The sequence below is a fragment of the Meriones unguiculatus genome, chromosome 4 (genome assembly GCF_030254825.1).
Source record: "Meriones unguiculatus strain TT.TT164.6M chromosome 4, Bangor_MerUng_6.1, whole genome shotgun sequence".
NCBI classification, from domain to species: Eukaryota; Metazoa; Chordata; class Mammalia; order Rodentia; family Muridae; genus Meriones; species Meriones unguiculatus.
In genome coordinates this window covers 101,107,293-101,121,161 of record NC_083352.1, presented here as the reverse complement: position 1 = coordinate 101,121,161, position 13,869 = coordinate 101,107,293, and the positions used below count along the sequence as shown (strand labels likewise).

Sequence of the window (13,869 nt, the reverse complement as noted above, 5' to 3'; positions counted from 1 at the left end):
CAGAGACGGTGTGGCACTTTGGAGCAGACAGATGGAGAGAGATGCTTCAGGGTGCAGCGGCGTGGAGGAGACCACTGGCTATGTCTGTGGTTGATGGGGATTGGTACAGAGCCCTAAAAGAATGCCTTGACCCTAAATAGCTGGGAGAAGTAAAGGCGTCTGGGACCCCTCTCTCCACTAAGAGGGGTAGAGGCCTAAACACCCCAAATAAAGTTGACTTTTTAAAAAGAGCGCTACAGGTGGCTTTTGCTACGTGTGTGTATGTGTGTGTACGTGTATGTCTCATGTGCAAAGAGGCCAGAAGAGGGCATCAGATCCCCTGAAGCTGGAGTTACAGGCAGCTGTAAACTGCTGGAAGTGGGTACTGGGAACTCAACTCTTCAAGAGAAGCAAGTGCTCTTAATCTCTCTAGTCCCACCTTCCTGCAGCTGAGCTCTGTGTATCTAGGTGTCAAGACATTTTACCATGTAGTGTGCTTATGTGCACCATGTGCTACGCTGTGTCTCACGTGCTTGTGTTAGTGGGTGATTATGCACTAACATTTGTGTGTGAGGATGTCATTATAAATCTTTGTATGTATCATTGTGGCTGACAAACGAGGCAAGCATGTTTGCATATATTCAGGTATGTCTGGGTGTTGTGTTACTATGTTTTCAGTGTGTGCCTCTGTGTTCCTATTTGTATATCTTATTGCTATATCCAGGGTGTGTCCTATGTATGTCAGGACATGGCTGAAAACTGAGACCCAGAAGATGACCATGTTAAATCTCTAGACCTGATATGATAGTTTATTTGGAAAAAAGGGTCTTTGTAGATGTGTCTGAAGTTTTTGAGATCTATCTAGATTACCCAAGTGAACCCTTAATTTAAAGATATTTGACAGCCAGAAGAGGATGATCACATAAATAGATTGGTGATATAGCCTTGAGCCCAGGTGTGCCAGACAGCTATCAGCAAGTTGAATAGATAAGGCTGTTTCTGTCTCTGTGCTGGGGATCAAACCTAGGCCTGAACCACAAACCATGTCCAGTATCAAGCTATACTCCTAGACCATGAACTAGCAGAAACCCTGTTAGGTCAGCCCTAGAGAGCCTCATTCCATGGGTCCAAGCTGTTTTGTGTATGTCAGGACTGTTGTGTCCCAAACCGAGGTGGCATCCATAGGACCTCTACTTGAGATATCTTGCTTGTCCTGGTGCCCTGGAGTTACCAGCTAGCTTCCCCAGGATGCAAAACCACTGCCCTCTAGTGGCTCTGTCTGCAGACACTGTCCTAGACAACCCTTTGCTCCTCAGAGATCCAACACTGATGGATGGCATTTGAGAACCAGATTTATTTCTGAGTTTTCTTTTTTTTTTTTTTTTTCAGAGTATAAAAAAAGTGACCGAAAACCAATGAAGACAGGACAGAAACACAGGGTAGAAAAGACAAAGGTGAGAGAAAGGGGGCAGAGAGGGCCCTCTGGTTGGCAGGCACAGGACTGGGGGATTCTAGAGGCAGGCAAACACAATAAGGGGGCCCCCTCCATGGATGGAGGGCATACAGAATGGGAGATACCAGGCCAGTGCCCCAAATTAACTGTATTGAGCAACCTTGAATCGAGGCCAGCTCCTGGCACACAGAGGGAACTGGAGGCTGAGCCTCAACTGCCCCTGAGATTTTAGAGTCCCTGGAAAAGTTAGTAGTGGGCAGAGTGAAAGTGAGCTGCCAGGGTCATCCTCACTGTCCTTCTTCCTGGCAGCACCAGCCCCCAAATCCCCAAGGAAGGGTTGTTCAGGTATCTGGTGACACATGGCAGGAACAACTCTACATAATTTTCTTGTGTGAATACAGGTTTTTATGGGAATGCCATAGACCTTGAGGGCGCACACGCACACACACTCGAGCACGGACACCCACACACCCTTCCAAGATGGTCTCTAAGAGCCAGAGAATAGGGAAGATGTTTAAAAGCAACACTTCTTCAAAGTTAATATTGAGAACATTGCTGAACTGGTGGGCTGTGCACGGAGTCACCTGTACAGCCTGGAATCTGTGTGCCACACACTGGCATCGCAGCTTGAGCATCTTGGACCCCTCTCAACTTCAGTTCTCATGACTGGATAGGGGAGGCAGAAGTTTCATAACCACTGAGTGAAGCACATGACATGATGCCTAGCTGAACTGATGACCATCACTGTGACAACAGGTTGGGCCGGCTGTACTCTGGGAGAGCTAGGGGACGGATACACCTGAAAGAGAGCCAAGACAGCTTGTCCCACTGTGTGGCTGACCTGGAGGTGCCTAGGGAAGACACAGAACTAGAAGCCTCATGACTCGGATAGGGGATGGTCACATGTTGGAGGGAACATAAATAAACAGACTCCCTGGGAGTCTGGGGACATTCAAACCCCACTCTAGCCCCAGGCAGCTGCCCTGTTTGCTGCCAGCAGCACCGGGGTGCACCTGGGCTTGGATCCTAGAAGAAAGGTCTATAAGCAGGCAGCAACCACCCTCCCAGCCACAGGGTTGAACCTGCAGTGCCTCTTTAGAGGCACCTGGAGGTGGCATCCTATCCCTCCCTGTTCACTGGACTAGGTTTAGCCACTCGGGTATCCTGCAGGATCCAAAGGGGCTGTAGGGCCAGCTCTGCCTCATCCTTGGCTGTGGGCTCTGGTCACAGTGTTGGGGTCTGGGGTCCAAGTATAGGCAGCAGCTAGGACATGTTTCCGAAGGAAGCTGTAGGATGGATAGGAGGGAGAGTTGGAATTTTGGCACACCCAAGGGATGGTCCTTATCAGATGGCCCCAGCCACCCTCTTGTGGCTAGAATAGTCATCCCACACCCTAGTCCCTCCCCCAACCCTGGTACTCTAATTCCCTGATACTAACCTTGGCTGAGCAGCTGGAGGCTCCGCCCCTCCTCACGAACCTGCAGGTGGAGCACCTGCTGTAGCACCTCCTGCCTCTGAGCCTCTTGGGTCAACCCCATTCTCTGGAGCTTATCTGCATTCAGCCGAAGCAGAGCCCGGCCTAAGGAGAGAGAAGAAAGAAGGCAGTGAGGCAAACAGAGGCAAAGCATAATAAGACTCTCCATCAGGATAGACAAACACACACCAAAACCAAACCCACCACAGATCAAGAAAGGGGAGCAAAGATTCAGGGATTCTTAAAGGAAGCGAAGTAGAGAAAAAGACAAGATTAACTAAAAGATAGAGGCCAATCAGAGAAGCCATCAGAAGACAGAGCAGAGAGACGAGAGAGGCAGAGAGACACACATTCAACAGAGGCGCAGAAAGGAGGCTAACTCAGGAGGTTATAGGTTAAGACAAGGCTGACTAAGTCTTGAGCATCCTGATCCTCCCTAACCCATGACCCACCATACCAGTGATGGCATGCTGGGAGAAGGCCTCGACATAGACGAGGTAGTTGTGAGGACAATGCTTCTTGAGCCACTTGCAAACATCTTGCTGGCTCCACAAGACCACCGGCCTTGTCAGGCCACCCAGGGAAGGGCTTGTATGGTATAAGCCATAGTGATCAGAGTATAGCCGGGCCTGCAGGTGGGGAGGTAAGGTCAGAAGAAGGAAGGGAATAAAAACTGAGGGCAAGGGCTAAGATGTTGGTGGGTGGGGCGGATAGGTACCTGGGGGGCCTCTGAGCCCGGCTGTTGAAGGAGCTTGATTGGCCTGCTGCTGGATGCCCTCTGGCTGCGGGAGTCATGCCATGTGAGGCTGGTGCCTGGTGTCCGAGGCAGGTGGCAGGGTATGTTCTCAGCTGATACTGTGTGCTCTAGGAGGTTCTGGCAGAAGCTGAAATGGGCAGAGGCTGTATGCAGGGATGTGCATACAGAGTGGTCAGGGGCAGGCTCCTCCCCTGTGACTCAGCTTCCTGACAAGTAAATCTTCTCTCTACCAATGAGGAGAGTAATTTCTCCTCTATGGGGAATCTCAAACACTCAAAACCCTGAGACGAAAAACCAAACTAAACCAAAACCAAAAAAAAAAAAAACCAAAAAAAAAAAAAACACAAAAAAACCCACAACAAAGCAAAAAAAACAACAAACCACAAACCAAAAAATACAACACAACAAACAAACAAACAAAAAACCAAAATCACCAACAACATACAACCACAAAAACAAACAAAAAAATTGCAAGAGTTGTCTGGAGGACTTCTTTCAGAAGATAAACTGGACATGCCTTTCCCTTTATCAGCTGACAGCCCACACTCTGCCCCCAAGTGTGTTTGGATGGGAGGATGAACCTCCCCATGGCCAGGCCAGGGGAACGATCTCCAGGGATGCCCTGAATTGCTCTGCCCCTTGCCTTGGACTGGCACACAAGTCTTCTACACGTCATTCAGGACCAGGGTGTGCATCCATCTATGTCTTCAACAGTCTCTAACTATGACTCACTGGCAAAACGTTTGAACTCTGGGGAAGCTGACAAGAACTTGCCAGACACACGCTGGATTTCCCTTCTGTATGGCTTCTGCAGGGCCTACCCCGGAACAACTAGTGTGAATAGGGCGCCAGCTAGGCGTGGACTAGCCAGCACAGGTGTGCTGGGAATCTTCTCCCACTAATTCATTGCGCTTGTCAAGTTCGTTTTAGGGTCGTTTATGGGAATCACTACTGGCATGAGTCTGGGGACGGCCAATGTCTGGATCCCTAAGGCTTGCCCAGGTCTTGCAGAAAACATCCATAAATACTGGATATGAACAAATGACTCCACGCGGTGTCTTTACACCAACAGAAGAAGGAAGGTGGGCTTAAGGAGTAAATGTGTGGCCATTACTCTGAGGGTAGCCATAAGACTTACTCTAAGCGAGCAGGGTCCAGGGAATAGACACTGTAGTCTGAGGGCTTTGCAGGGCCTTCCCTGGGCTATGGCTAGACCGCTCCTCACAAGGGAAACCAGTCCAACGTCTTAGCTGCAACCGCACCTGCCAGGGCTGCTCAGGCCCCGCCTATTTCCTCCCTGCTGTGGGTCAGATTCGGTGTTCCCAAGCTCAGCCTCAGCATTTCATGCCTCCTCCCACCTCGACCCCAACATTAGGGCTTGGGGAGGGGTTTCTCTGTGTGAAGTAAATAAAGGTCGACCTGAGTGGTGTCAGCTTGGTGAAGAAGCTCCTGACAGTCATCCCCACTCCAAGCCAAGGCCTAAGACTGACCGCCGCCCTCCCGCCCCATAGTGCTGGACAAAGGCCCTTGGACTCTAGTTAATAACCCCCCCACCCCCGCGGTGGCCGCACCCGGAAACCTTCCGTGTCCAGCCCGGGTGCTCTCCTTGGGCCCTGGTATCCCTCCCGCTCCTATCCCACCGCTCACGGTATTCCTGTGCCTGGGTCCATCCCAGCTCACCGTCCACATCCGGGCGCTCCCCGAAGCCTGTACGCACAGCCCCGGCGCGAGCTCGCGGGGGGCTCAGCTTTGACCTCAGCTCGGTGAACATGGAGCCCGCGGGTGCGCGGCTCTGGCACACGCCCCTCGCGGAGCACCAGGCGGCCAGTGTGGCCAGTGAGCAACGCGCACCGCGTCCCCACCCGCCGGAGCCGGCCGAGCCCAAGCCGGTCCCCGCGGCCGGGGAGTCTGCGCGGCAAAAGCACCTGCTGCCCAGCCCTGGGCGCAAAGCGCGCTCCGGGAGCTCGGAGGTGTATCGGCGGCGCGCCGGGCTGCGTATGCTGAGGGTGTCCGCCAGGGCAAACGGCGTCCTTGCGCACCTGAGTACGGCTCGGTGGATCAGCCTCTCCTGCAACCTGCTGGATGGCCTTGGCCTCTGCGGTTGACAAGAGAGGAACTGTCGGTCCCCTAGGTCTGGTGGTGGTGGGGGCCCTAATGACACCTGTGGGCTTTTACCTAACGGGCCGGATCAATCTCTCCCAAATACCTGTGTCCTAATTTAGCTCATCCCTTTTTAAAAATTTTATGAATGTTCTGCCAGAATGTTTATATGTTCACTACGGCGTAACAGTGCCTAAAAAGGGACATCGGATCTCCCGACACCAGGGTTTATTGACAGTTGTGAGCTGCCGTGTGGGTGAACCCATTCCTCTGAAAAACCGAGAAGTGCTTTTTAAAAAAAAAAAAAAAAAAAAAAAAAAAAAAAAAACTTATTTCATGTGCATTAGTGTGAAGGTGTCAGATCCCTTGGAATCAGCATTGACAGACAATTGTGAGCTGCCATGTGGGGTGCTGGGAATTGAACTCAGGCCCTGATGGAAGAGCACGCATACAGTGCTCTTAACCACTGAGCCATCTCTCCAGCCAGAGAAGTGCTCTTAATCTCCAGCCTCACTAGCTCATTCTTTACCGGAGCGTTTTCTTTTTCAGACCCACTTTCCACAGACACCGGCTGCCCCTCGCTTGTGGACCACTTTGCTTTAAACCTCAGGGGGCACTACCCATCACTGTGGAGCCCCTCAGTCACCAGCAGTTGCCAAGGTTTTAGTGTTCACAGGTTAAATCCTGTTCCTCTCTGAAAACCTGTTCGGGGGAGCCAGGACTGGTTGTTTGCCTCAGTACCCCACTGAAAGGCACTGGATGCAGAAATCTGGTGCCCTGGTTTAGCAGAGTCCAGGCCGCAGCGACTTGCTGTTTTTCCTGCCTGCCTTAGAGCCTGGTGCTCTCCCCGAGTGTAGGGTACGTTATAAGGAAAGTGAGGCCGAGAGGCATACTCTATCTTAACAGGTTGAGACTGCTTTATTGAAACACTTAGGGGCCTCAGCCTAAAGGGGCTGACACACACACACAGGCTACCAGAGTTACAGATATTTTTGTGGTTTAACTGGGAGCAGAGTTGGTTTTCTTTTCCCTTGGCATGTTGTTTCTGCAGGTAAAGCTAACCATTCCTAGGGCTAAGCCATTCTTTCTAGCTTGTGGTTAGTGCCCATTACAGCCTAGCTCGTGACCTGAGGCTATTATCACCCAAAAGGTGAAATTGGCATCGTCTTGTGGGAAGCACAGGCAGAAAGTATCTGTGCAAAGCAGAGTGGTGTGCGTTCCCCTAAGCCACTGGACACACAGTCACTCCCAAGCTTGTGACACTGGCCCACACAGCTGAACGCACTATACACTTGTTCTCCGAAGGCGCGCGGGGGTTGGGCCAGGGTGGTCCTGGATCTGAACGCAGAGGGCACGCAATCGGGACGGCCGGTGCCCGCACACCGGCTCAGTAGAGCCAGGCTAATTGGGTTCGCCGCCATGCCTGCACCGGAACGACTCTGAACAGACCTATGGGCTGAGGCTGCGCGTCGTGGCTGGCACGGCTAACGAAGCCATGACCCTGCTACGTTATAGCTGGCAACTCGCGCGCGCGAATCTTCCCACAGCAAACCCACCCCGCAGCCTCGACCGGAAACGCCTTGCAAACCCACATCTTTGACTTCCGCCCAAGGATTTGGGTGGACGGGGCTTTTCGCGACCTCACCACTTTCTACTTCCGGGGCGCAGGTGACGTAGTGGCTGCATCTCTTCCAGCTGCGACAGCGGGAGGAATTTGAGCCTTCTGCCGCGTACCTGTTCCCCTGCCTTTCTCTGTTTCGACCAACAACACCGCCATGAACAAGAAGAAGAAGCCGTTCCTGGGCATGCCCGCGCCGCTGGGCTATGTACCCGGGCTGGGCCGGGGGTAAGGCAATGGGCGGAGCTTGTTTCGGGACGACTGTCTTAAGGGCAGTGGAACACCGCTCGCTCTGGGCCTAGTTGAGAACGGTTCTAGACTAGTGACCACTAGAGCTACGTAAAGAGAACGCGTCTCTAAACAAAAAAAGTACAAAAAACAAGTGGCTGGGAATGGTGGTGCACGTTTCTAAACCCAGCATTGAGGCGGGGAGGGGGGAGGCGGCAGGAGAGGCTTTCTTTTCTGAGTTAGAGACCAGTTTAGTCTACATAGAGAATTCCAAGACAGCCAGGGCTACATATCGAGTTCCAGGACAGCTAGGCTTACTTAGAGAAACCCTGTCTCAAAAGCAAGATTAACGTTCACCGCCATAGAGTCCGAGAGACACTAGGTAATTTGGCATCATGCCTATTAGACACTGGTGTATTTTTTGTTTGTTTGTTTGTTTGTTTTTTGCTTGATTGGTTTTTGTTCTTCAGAATAAGCGGTTCAGAATAAGCGGTTCATGAGGCCCGACTGCCTCCCTGAGATGTGACTCAGGGCTTAACTACGCAGCAGAGGTCTAAGCCTCAGTGTTTTGGTGCCTGTAGCAAGTAATATTCGTAAGCGAGTCTTCTGTAAGAAACAGTTGAGTCTATGATAAATACAGTAAGAGTGTGCCACTCCTTTCCGTAAGCATCCTTTCCCTCCAGAATGTATGGCCATAGGTCACCTGTTCAGAGTCTCAGCCCTCTGGACGCTGATGGCTATGCCAGCTAACCATAAGGTGTTGGATAAATGAATAATATTTGAATAATGAATATTTGATAAATAATACTTGTTCTGCTTTTTTTATGCATTTGATTAGGGAAACATAAATCTCTGGTAATGGTATTAGAAGGGGGCCATTCACACTCATCTTCAGAAGACCTGCAGTTTACCAGAAGAGGTTTGGTGTTTGTATAAATAAGCACACAAAGGAGAAAAGAAGTCAAGAGACATTCAGCGGTGCAGCATTTTAGTCAGCTTTACAAAGAGGATTTTGAAGTGTCAGTTTTGGAAGGAGAGAAGGAAAACAGTGGAATTTGGTATAGACACACAAAAAAAGCAAGTTAGGGGACTTGGTGAGGTGGCTCAGAGGGTAAAGGCTCTGTCAAGCCTGAGTTTGATCCCCAGAATTCACGTGGGGGGAGAGAACTGATTCTCTGAAGTTGTCTTGTAACCTCTACCCATGTATCAGGTCACACATACACTAAATAAATAAACAAGCAAACACCTTAAAGGGGTAGCTGGAAGTGTAGTTGGATGGTACCATGCCACAAAGCCCTGGGTTTGATTCTAGCATCTTGCCCAACCTTGATCCCAGATTAGTGGCTGCTTGGGCTAGGTAAAGAGACTGGGTCTCAAAACAAAACAGTACAAAAACAGGTAGCTGGGGATGAAAACTCTTGTCTTTTGATGCAGAAAAGCAAAACCCAAAGGATCAAAGTGTATCCAGATGATTTGGCTGCATTCCAACAGTTAGGTTCTAGAATACTTCACAGTTAGCACCCAAAAAAGTAAAATTCACAGTGTAAGGCAATAAACCAAGCATGCAAAGAAGCAGGAGAAAAATTATAAAAACTGACAGAGACTGGGTATTGTGGTGCACACCTGTAATCCCAGCACTCAGGGAGGCAGCAGGAGGCGGATCTCTGTGAGTTCAAGGCCAGCCTGGTCTACAAAGCGAGTCCAGGACAGCCAGGGCTGTGTTTAGCAGAGAAACCAAAAAGGGTAAAGAGATGGCTTAGCAGTGATGAGCACTTACTGCTTTTGTAAGAGGACTTTGAGTTTGATTTCCAGCGCCCACATCAGGTGACTGACAACTTGCTTGTAACTCCAGTTCCAAGGTGTTCTCTTCTGGCCTGCACAGGCACCTGCATGCATGTGGTGTCTATAATCACACATACACATAAATGCTAAGGAACATAAGAAGGCATGGTGAGGCTAGAAAAGAAAGGAGTCCAGAATAGTGGGATTTGCAAGAAGAATGGAACTGAGAGGGTCACAGGGACCTTAACATTGGTATAGAGCTCCCATAGTTTTCTGAAAAGAATCACATGACAGATTGAGGGTTGAAGTAGGAGTAGGTTGGAGGCAGGGATGGTAAATGGATTTCCAGCCGTGCAGTGCCTGTGGTCTTGGAGGAGTGATTTGTCAGTATTTGGCATAGGCAGGATGGAGAGAACTCAAAAGGGGGACAAAGATGCTGGTATATTGCTTCTTATGGAATGGCTGTTACTGGCTCGTTATCCTGGAATAGCTGCTGAATGCATAAAAGAGGAAAGTGGAGGGTTCGTGCTGAACAGACAGTTGGAAATGTGAGGCCGGAACTGGAGAGGAAGGACTTCTGAAGACTTGGAGAGTGATGTAGAGGAGAAATGGAGACACCTTGGGATGAAGAGAAACTTCATCCTACTCATTGTAGGTTAAAAGTTCAGCAAATAAGGCAGGAGAGATGGCTCAGAGGTTAAGAGCACAGACTGTTCTTCCAGAGGTCCTGAGTTCAATTCCTAGCAACCACATGGTGGCTTACAACCGTCTATAATGAGATCTGGTGCTCTCTTCTGTCATGTAGTCATACGTGCAAATAGAATGCTTATATGTATAAATACATAAATCTTTTTTAAAAAAAAGTTCAGCAAACAAAGACCAGTAATGTATAATCAGTTCATTGGTACTAGAGTCTCTGGAGGTTCCCAGAAGTGTGAGAAGTGATGTTACCAAATGATGATCAAAAGAGAGCATAGGATCAAGGTCACTTAACTAATGATGTCTCTGGGCTTCTTACAGTGCCACTGGCTTCACCACCCGCTCAGACATTGGGCCTGCTCGGGATGCTAATGATCCTGTGGATGATCGCCATGCCCCACCAGGGAAGAGAACTGTGGGGGACCAGATGAAGAAAAATCAAGCTGCAGATGATGATGATGAGGATCTGAATGATACCAACTATGATGAGGTGATTTTTATTTTATTTTTTTAATTGTTTTTTCGAGACAGGGTTTCTTTCTGTAGCCCTGGTGGTCCTGTAACTCTCTGTAGAGCAGGTTGGTCTTGAACTCATAGAGATCCTCCTGCCTCTGCCTCCAGAGTGCTGGGATTAAAGGTGGGCACCATCACTGCCTGTCTTGATTTGGAATTTTCTTTGTCCAGCAACCAAAATCTGTTGTGTCTTCAGCAATAGGGTCTTACTATCTTGTTATTATGGGCAACCAAGAGCAGTGGCAATAGCTTGTGTTTTATTTAGAGGGCGCTTTTGGGGCTTTCTTAACCAATAATTCATAGGGGACCATTGATCTGAGAGGGATGAGACACTGCAAGATGAATTTGGGCTTCTCAGCAGCAGGGGGATCAGCCTCTGAAGGATGGCTCTGAACCCACTTTGCAGGACCTCTTAATTGTTACACAGAAGGCACCTTTAGCAAGTCAGTTTCTGCATACGCAAACCTCTTACCTGATCTAGGCATTGTCTGAAGGAACCGTTACCTAAGCAGTCCTCATCCATACGAGAGTCCCTGATTTGTCAGGTATGTCAAAGGACGAGGTTATGCAGAGGCTCTGTGAATTCCTCAGGAGGAGCAACTCCATAAACCCCAGATAGCAATCACTGACTATTCACAATAGGACACTTCAAAGCCTAGCTGCCTCCACTCCAGAGTTCATGCCCCATACGACGGCTCTAGTAAAATTCTGCTCCAACATTCACATGTGGTACTGAAATTTTTCAGTTAATGATCCAGGTCTCTTGCTCTGAAGAGACGCCATGACCATGACAACTCTTAGAAAGGAAACATTTAATTGGGGCTGGCTTATAGTTCTAGAGGTTTAGTCTACTATTGTCATGGCAGGAAGCATGGTGGCATGCAGGCAGACATGGTGCTGGAGTTGGAGCTGAGAGGTCTGCATCTGGATCCACAGGCAACAGGAAGAGACAGTGACATTTCCCTGAACAAGGCCACACCTCCCAATAGTGCCACTCCCTATGGACCTGTGGGAGCCATTTTTATTTATACCACCACAAATCCTTGCAGGGTGCCTGTGTTTAAACTCCTTTTCATAACATATTTAAATACACATATGAATACAACTTTAATAAGTCTCACAGTCTTTAAAAACTCCAAACTCCAACACTTTAAAAGTTCAATGTTTCTTTCTCTCTCTTTTTTTTTTTTTTGGTTTTTCGAGACAGGGTTTCTCTGTATCACTTGCTGTTCTTGACTCTCTTTATAGACCAGGCTGGCCTTGAACTCACAGTGATCAGCCTGCCTCTGCCTCCCAGAGTGCTGTGATTACAGGTGTGTACCATCACGCCCAGCTTAAAAGTTCAATGTCTCTTTAACTGTGATCTCTGTAAAATAAAAAACAAGTTATATGTACATATATATACATTTATATAGAGAGATATAAATTTATATACATATAAATGTATATATAACTTTTTTTTTTAGTCCCAAGAAGGTGTTATAGGATAAAAACCCAAAGATCACTTAGCATGACCAAAGTTCAAATTGAGAATTTTCATTAAGCAGGCTGGCAACTGCCTAGAGAAAAACACAGAGCCTCAAATGCATATTACAGGGAGTTTTTAAAAACGAAGAATACAGAAAAAAAACTACATCCTGGGCGGCAGTTTGCAGGGGGAATAAGCAAGCAATTTAACAAGAGCCAAGAATATACAGTTAGGTGGGGGCATTTTGACCCTGAGTTTCTAGAACAAGATTGGGTGTTTTCCCACAGGGCTTTTCAGGGCAGGGAGCAGAAACCAAGAATGGCTTCAGCTGAGACAAGATGGGGAAATCTTTATCCTGTTACAAAGGAAGAACCATCTCATAGTTACAGTTGGAGTAAAGTAAAACAAAAACCCAGTGGTGTTTAGCCATGTTCCGTAGCTTAGTATCTGCATCTACAATCACTCATGATCTGGGCTCCAAAAACGTGAGAAATTTCACTTCTCCAGTTCTTCCATGTGTGTCACACATAGCTTATCCAGTTGGCTCAGGATGGCTCTACTTCACACCTGACTATCCTTGGTGGTCATCTCACCTGGCATCTCCATATATGGGGGTCTCCACTGCAACTGAGGTTACTTCCACAATAGCCTCCTCTAGCCTAGGGGATGTGCGCTACCGTACCCTGCCAAAAATAATATAAATCTTAGAAAATACACACACACAAGAGAGCCCAGATAACCAAAATAATCCTGAATGAGAAGAATAATGCTGGAGGTATCATAATAACTAATTTCAAATAATGCTACAGAGCCATAGTAATAAAAACACATTGTACTGGCACGTAGATCAATAGAATAGAAGACCCAGATACAAGGCTACACAACTATAGATATCTGATTTTTCACAAAGATGCTAAAAACACATACTGTGACAAGGATATCTTGAACAATTACTAGTAATACTGGATTTCTCCATATAGAAGAATTAAACTAATCTGTTTTTCAGCCTGCATAAAAAAAAAAAATCAACTCTAAATGGATCAAGAACCTCAACATATGACCTGAAATTCCCATAGTGTTAAGGAAAGAGTATACTTTAGAATATAGGCATAAGTAAGGATTTTCTGAACAGAATTCTGTTTGTTTGGAAAATAGGCCAATAGTCAACAAGTGGGATTTTATGAAATTAAAAATCCCAGCATGGGTTGGAGAGATAGCTCAGAGATTAAGAGCACTGTCTGCTCTTCCAGAGGTCCTGAGTTCAAGTCCCAGCATCCAAATGGTGGCTCACAACCACCTATAATGAGATCTGGTGCCCTCTTCTAGTGAGCAGGTGTACATGCAGACAGAACGTTGTATACATAGTAAATAAATAAATCTTTTAAAAAATAAAATAAAAATCCCAGCACTTGGGAGGGAGAGGCAGGTGGATCTCTGTGAGTTTGAGGCTAGCTTGATCTATAGAGCGAGTTCCAGAACAGTCAGGGCTACACAGAGAAACCCTGTCTGTTAAAAAAACCAGAGGAAAAAAAAAACAGTTATTTTTATGAGTGTCTGTGTGTCTATGCATATCTGTTTTCAGTTTGTGTGCTTGTGCCCAAGGAGACCAGAAGAGGGTGTTTCGTGCTCTGGAGCTGGCTGCAGTTACAGGCAGTTGTGAGCTGGTGTACACGGGTACTGAGAATAGAACTCAAGTCCTCTGTAAGGGCAGCGACCACTCTTTAACTGCAGACTCATCTGTTCAGCCCCTCTATAGGAATTTTAAGATTTTTTTCTATTTCTGTGAAGAATGTTAGTG

At 47.9% G+C, this 13,869-nt stretch overlaps 2 protein-coding genes across 5 annotated transcripts in view; one reads left to right on the top strand and one right to left on the bottom strand.

Moving 5' to 3' along the window:
- Positions 1-1,313: 1,313 nt before the first annotated feature.
- Positions 1,314-5,640, bottom strand: Samd10 (sterile alpha motif domain containing 10). Of its 4 annotated transcripts, none has more exons than XM_021646330.2 (5): positions 5,311-5,640; positions 3,625-3,806; positions 3,364-3,535; positions 2,871-3,011; positions 1,314-2,718 (listed from the first exon to the last, which is right to left on the bottom strand). In XM_021646330.2, exons 1-5 carry the CDS (start codon positions 5,432-5,434, stop codon positions 2,696-2,698), a joined length of 642 nt encoding a protein of 213 aa, XP_021502005.1. In that variant the 5' UTR covers positions 5,435-5,640; the 3' UTR covers positions 1,314-2,695. The 4 variants fall into 4 exon arrangements, with proteins under 4 accessions (XP_021502005.1, XP_021502021.1, XP_021502014.1 ...); XM_021646346.2 differs by having other exon boundaries at positions 5,344-5,640; XM_021646339.2 differs by having other exon boundaries at positions 1,314-2,231; positions 5,311-5,579.
- Positions 5,641-7,392: 1,752 nt separating this feature from the next.
- Positions 7,393-13,869, top strand: part of Prpf6 (pre-mRNA processing factor 6) — a 57,741-nt gene continuing 51,264 nt past the window's right edge. The window contains exons 1-2 of the mRNA XM_021646360.2: positions 7,393-7,609; positions 10,412-10,580. Of these exons, the coding sequence (XP_021502035.1) occupies positions 7,539-7,609; positions 10,412-10,580 (240 nt within the window). The 5' untranslated portion in view covers positions 7,393-7,538. The remainder of the gene's footprint in view (positions 7,610-10,411; positions 10,581-13,869) is intronic.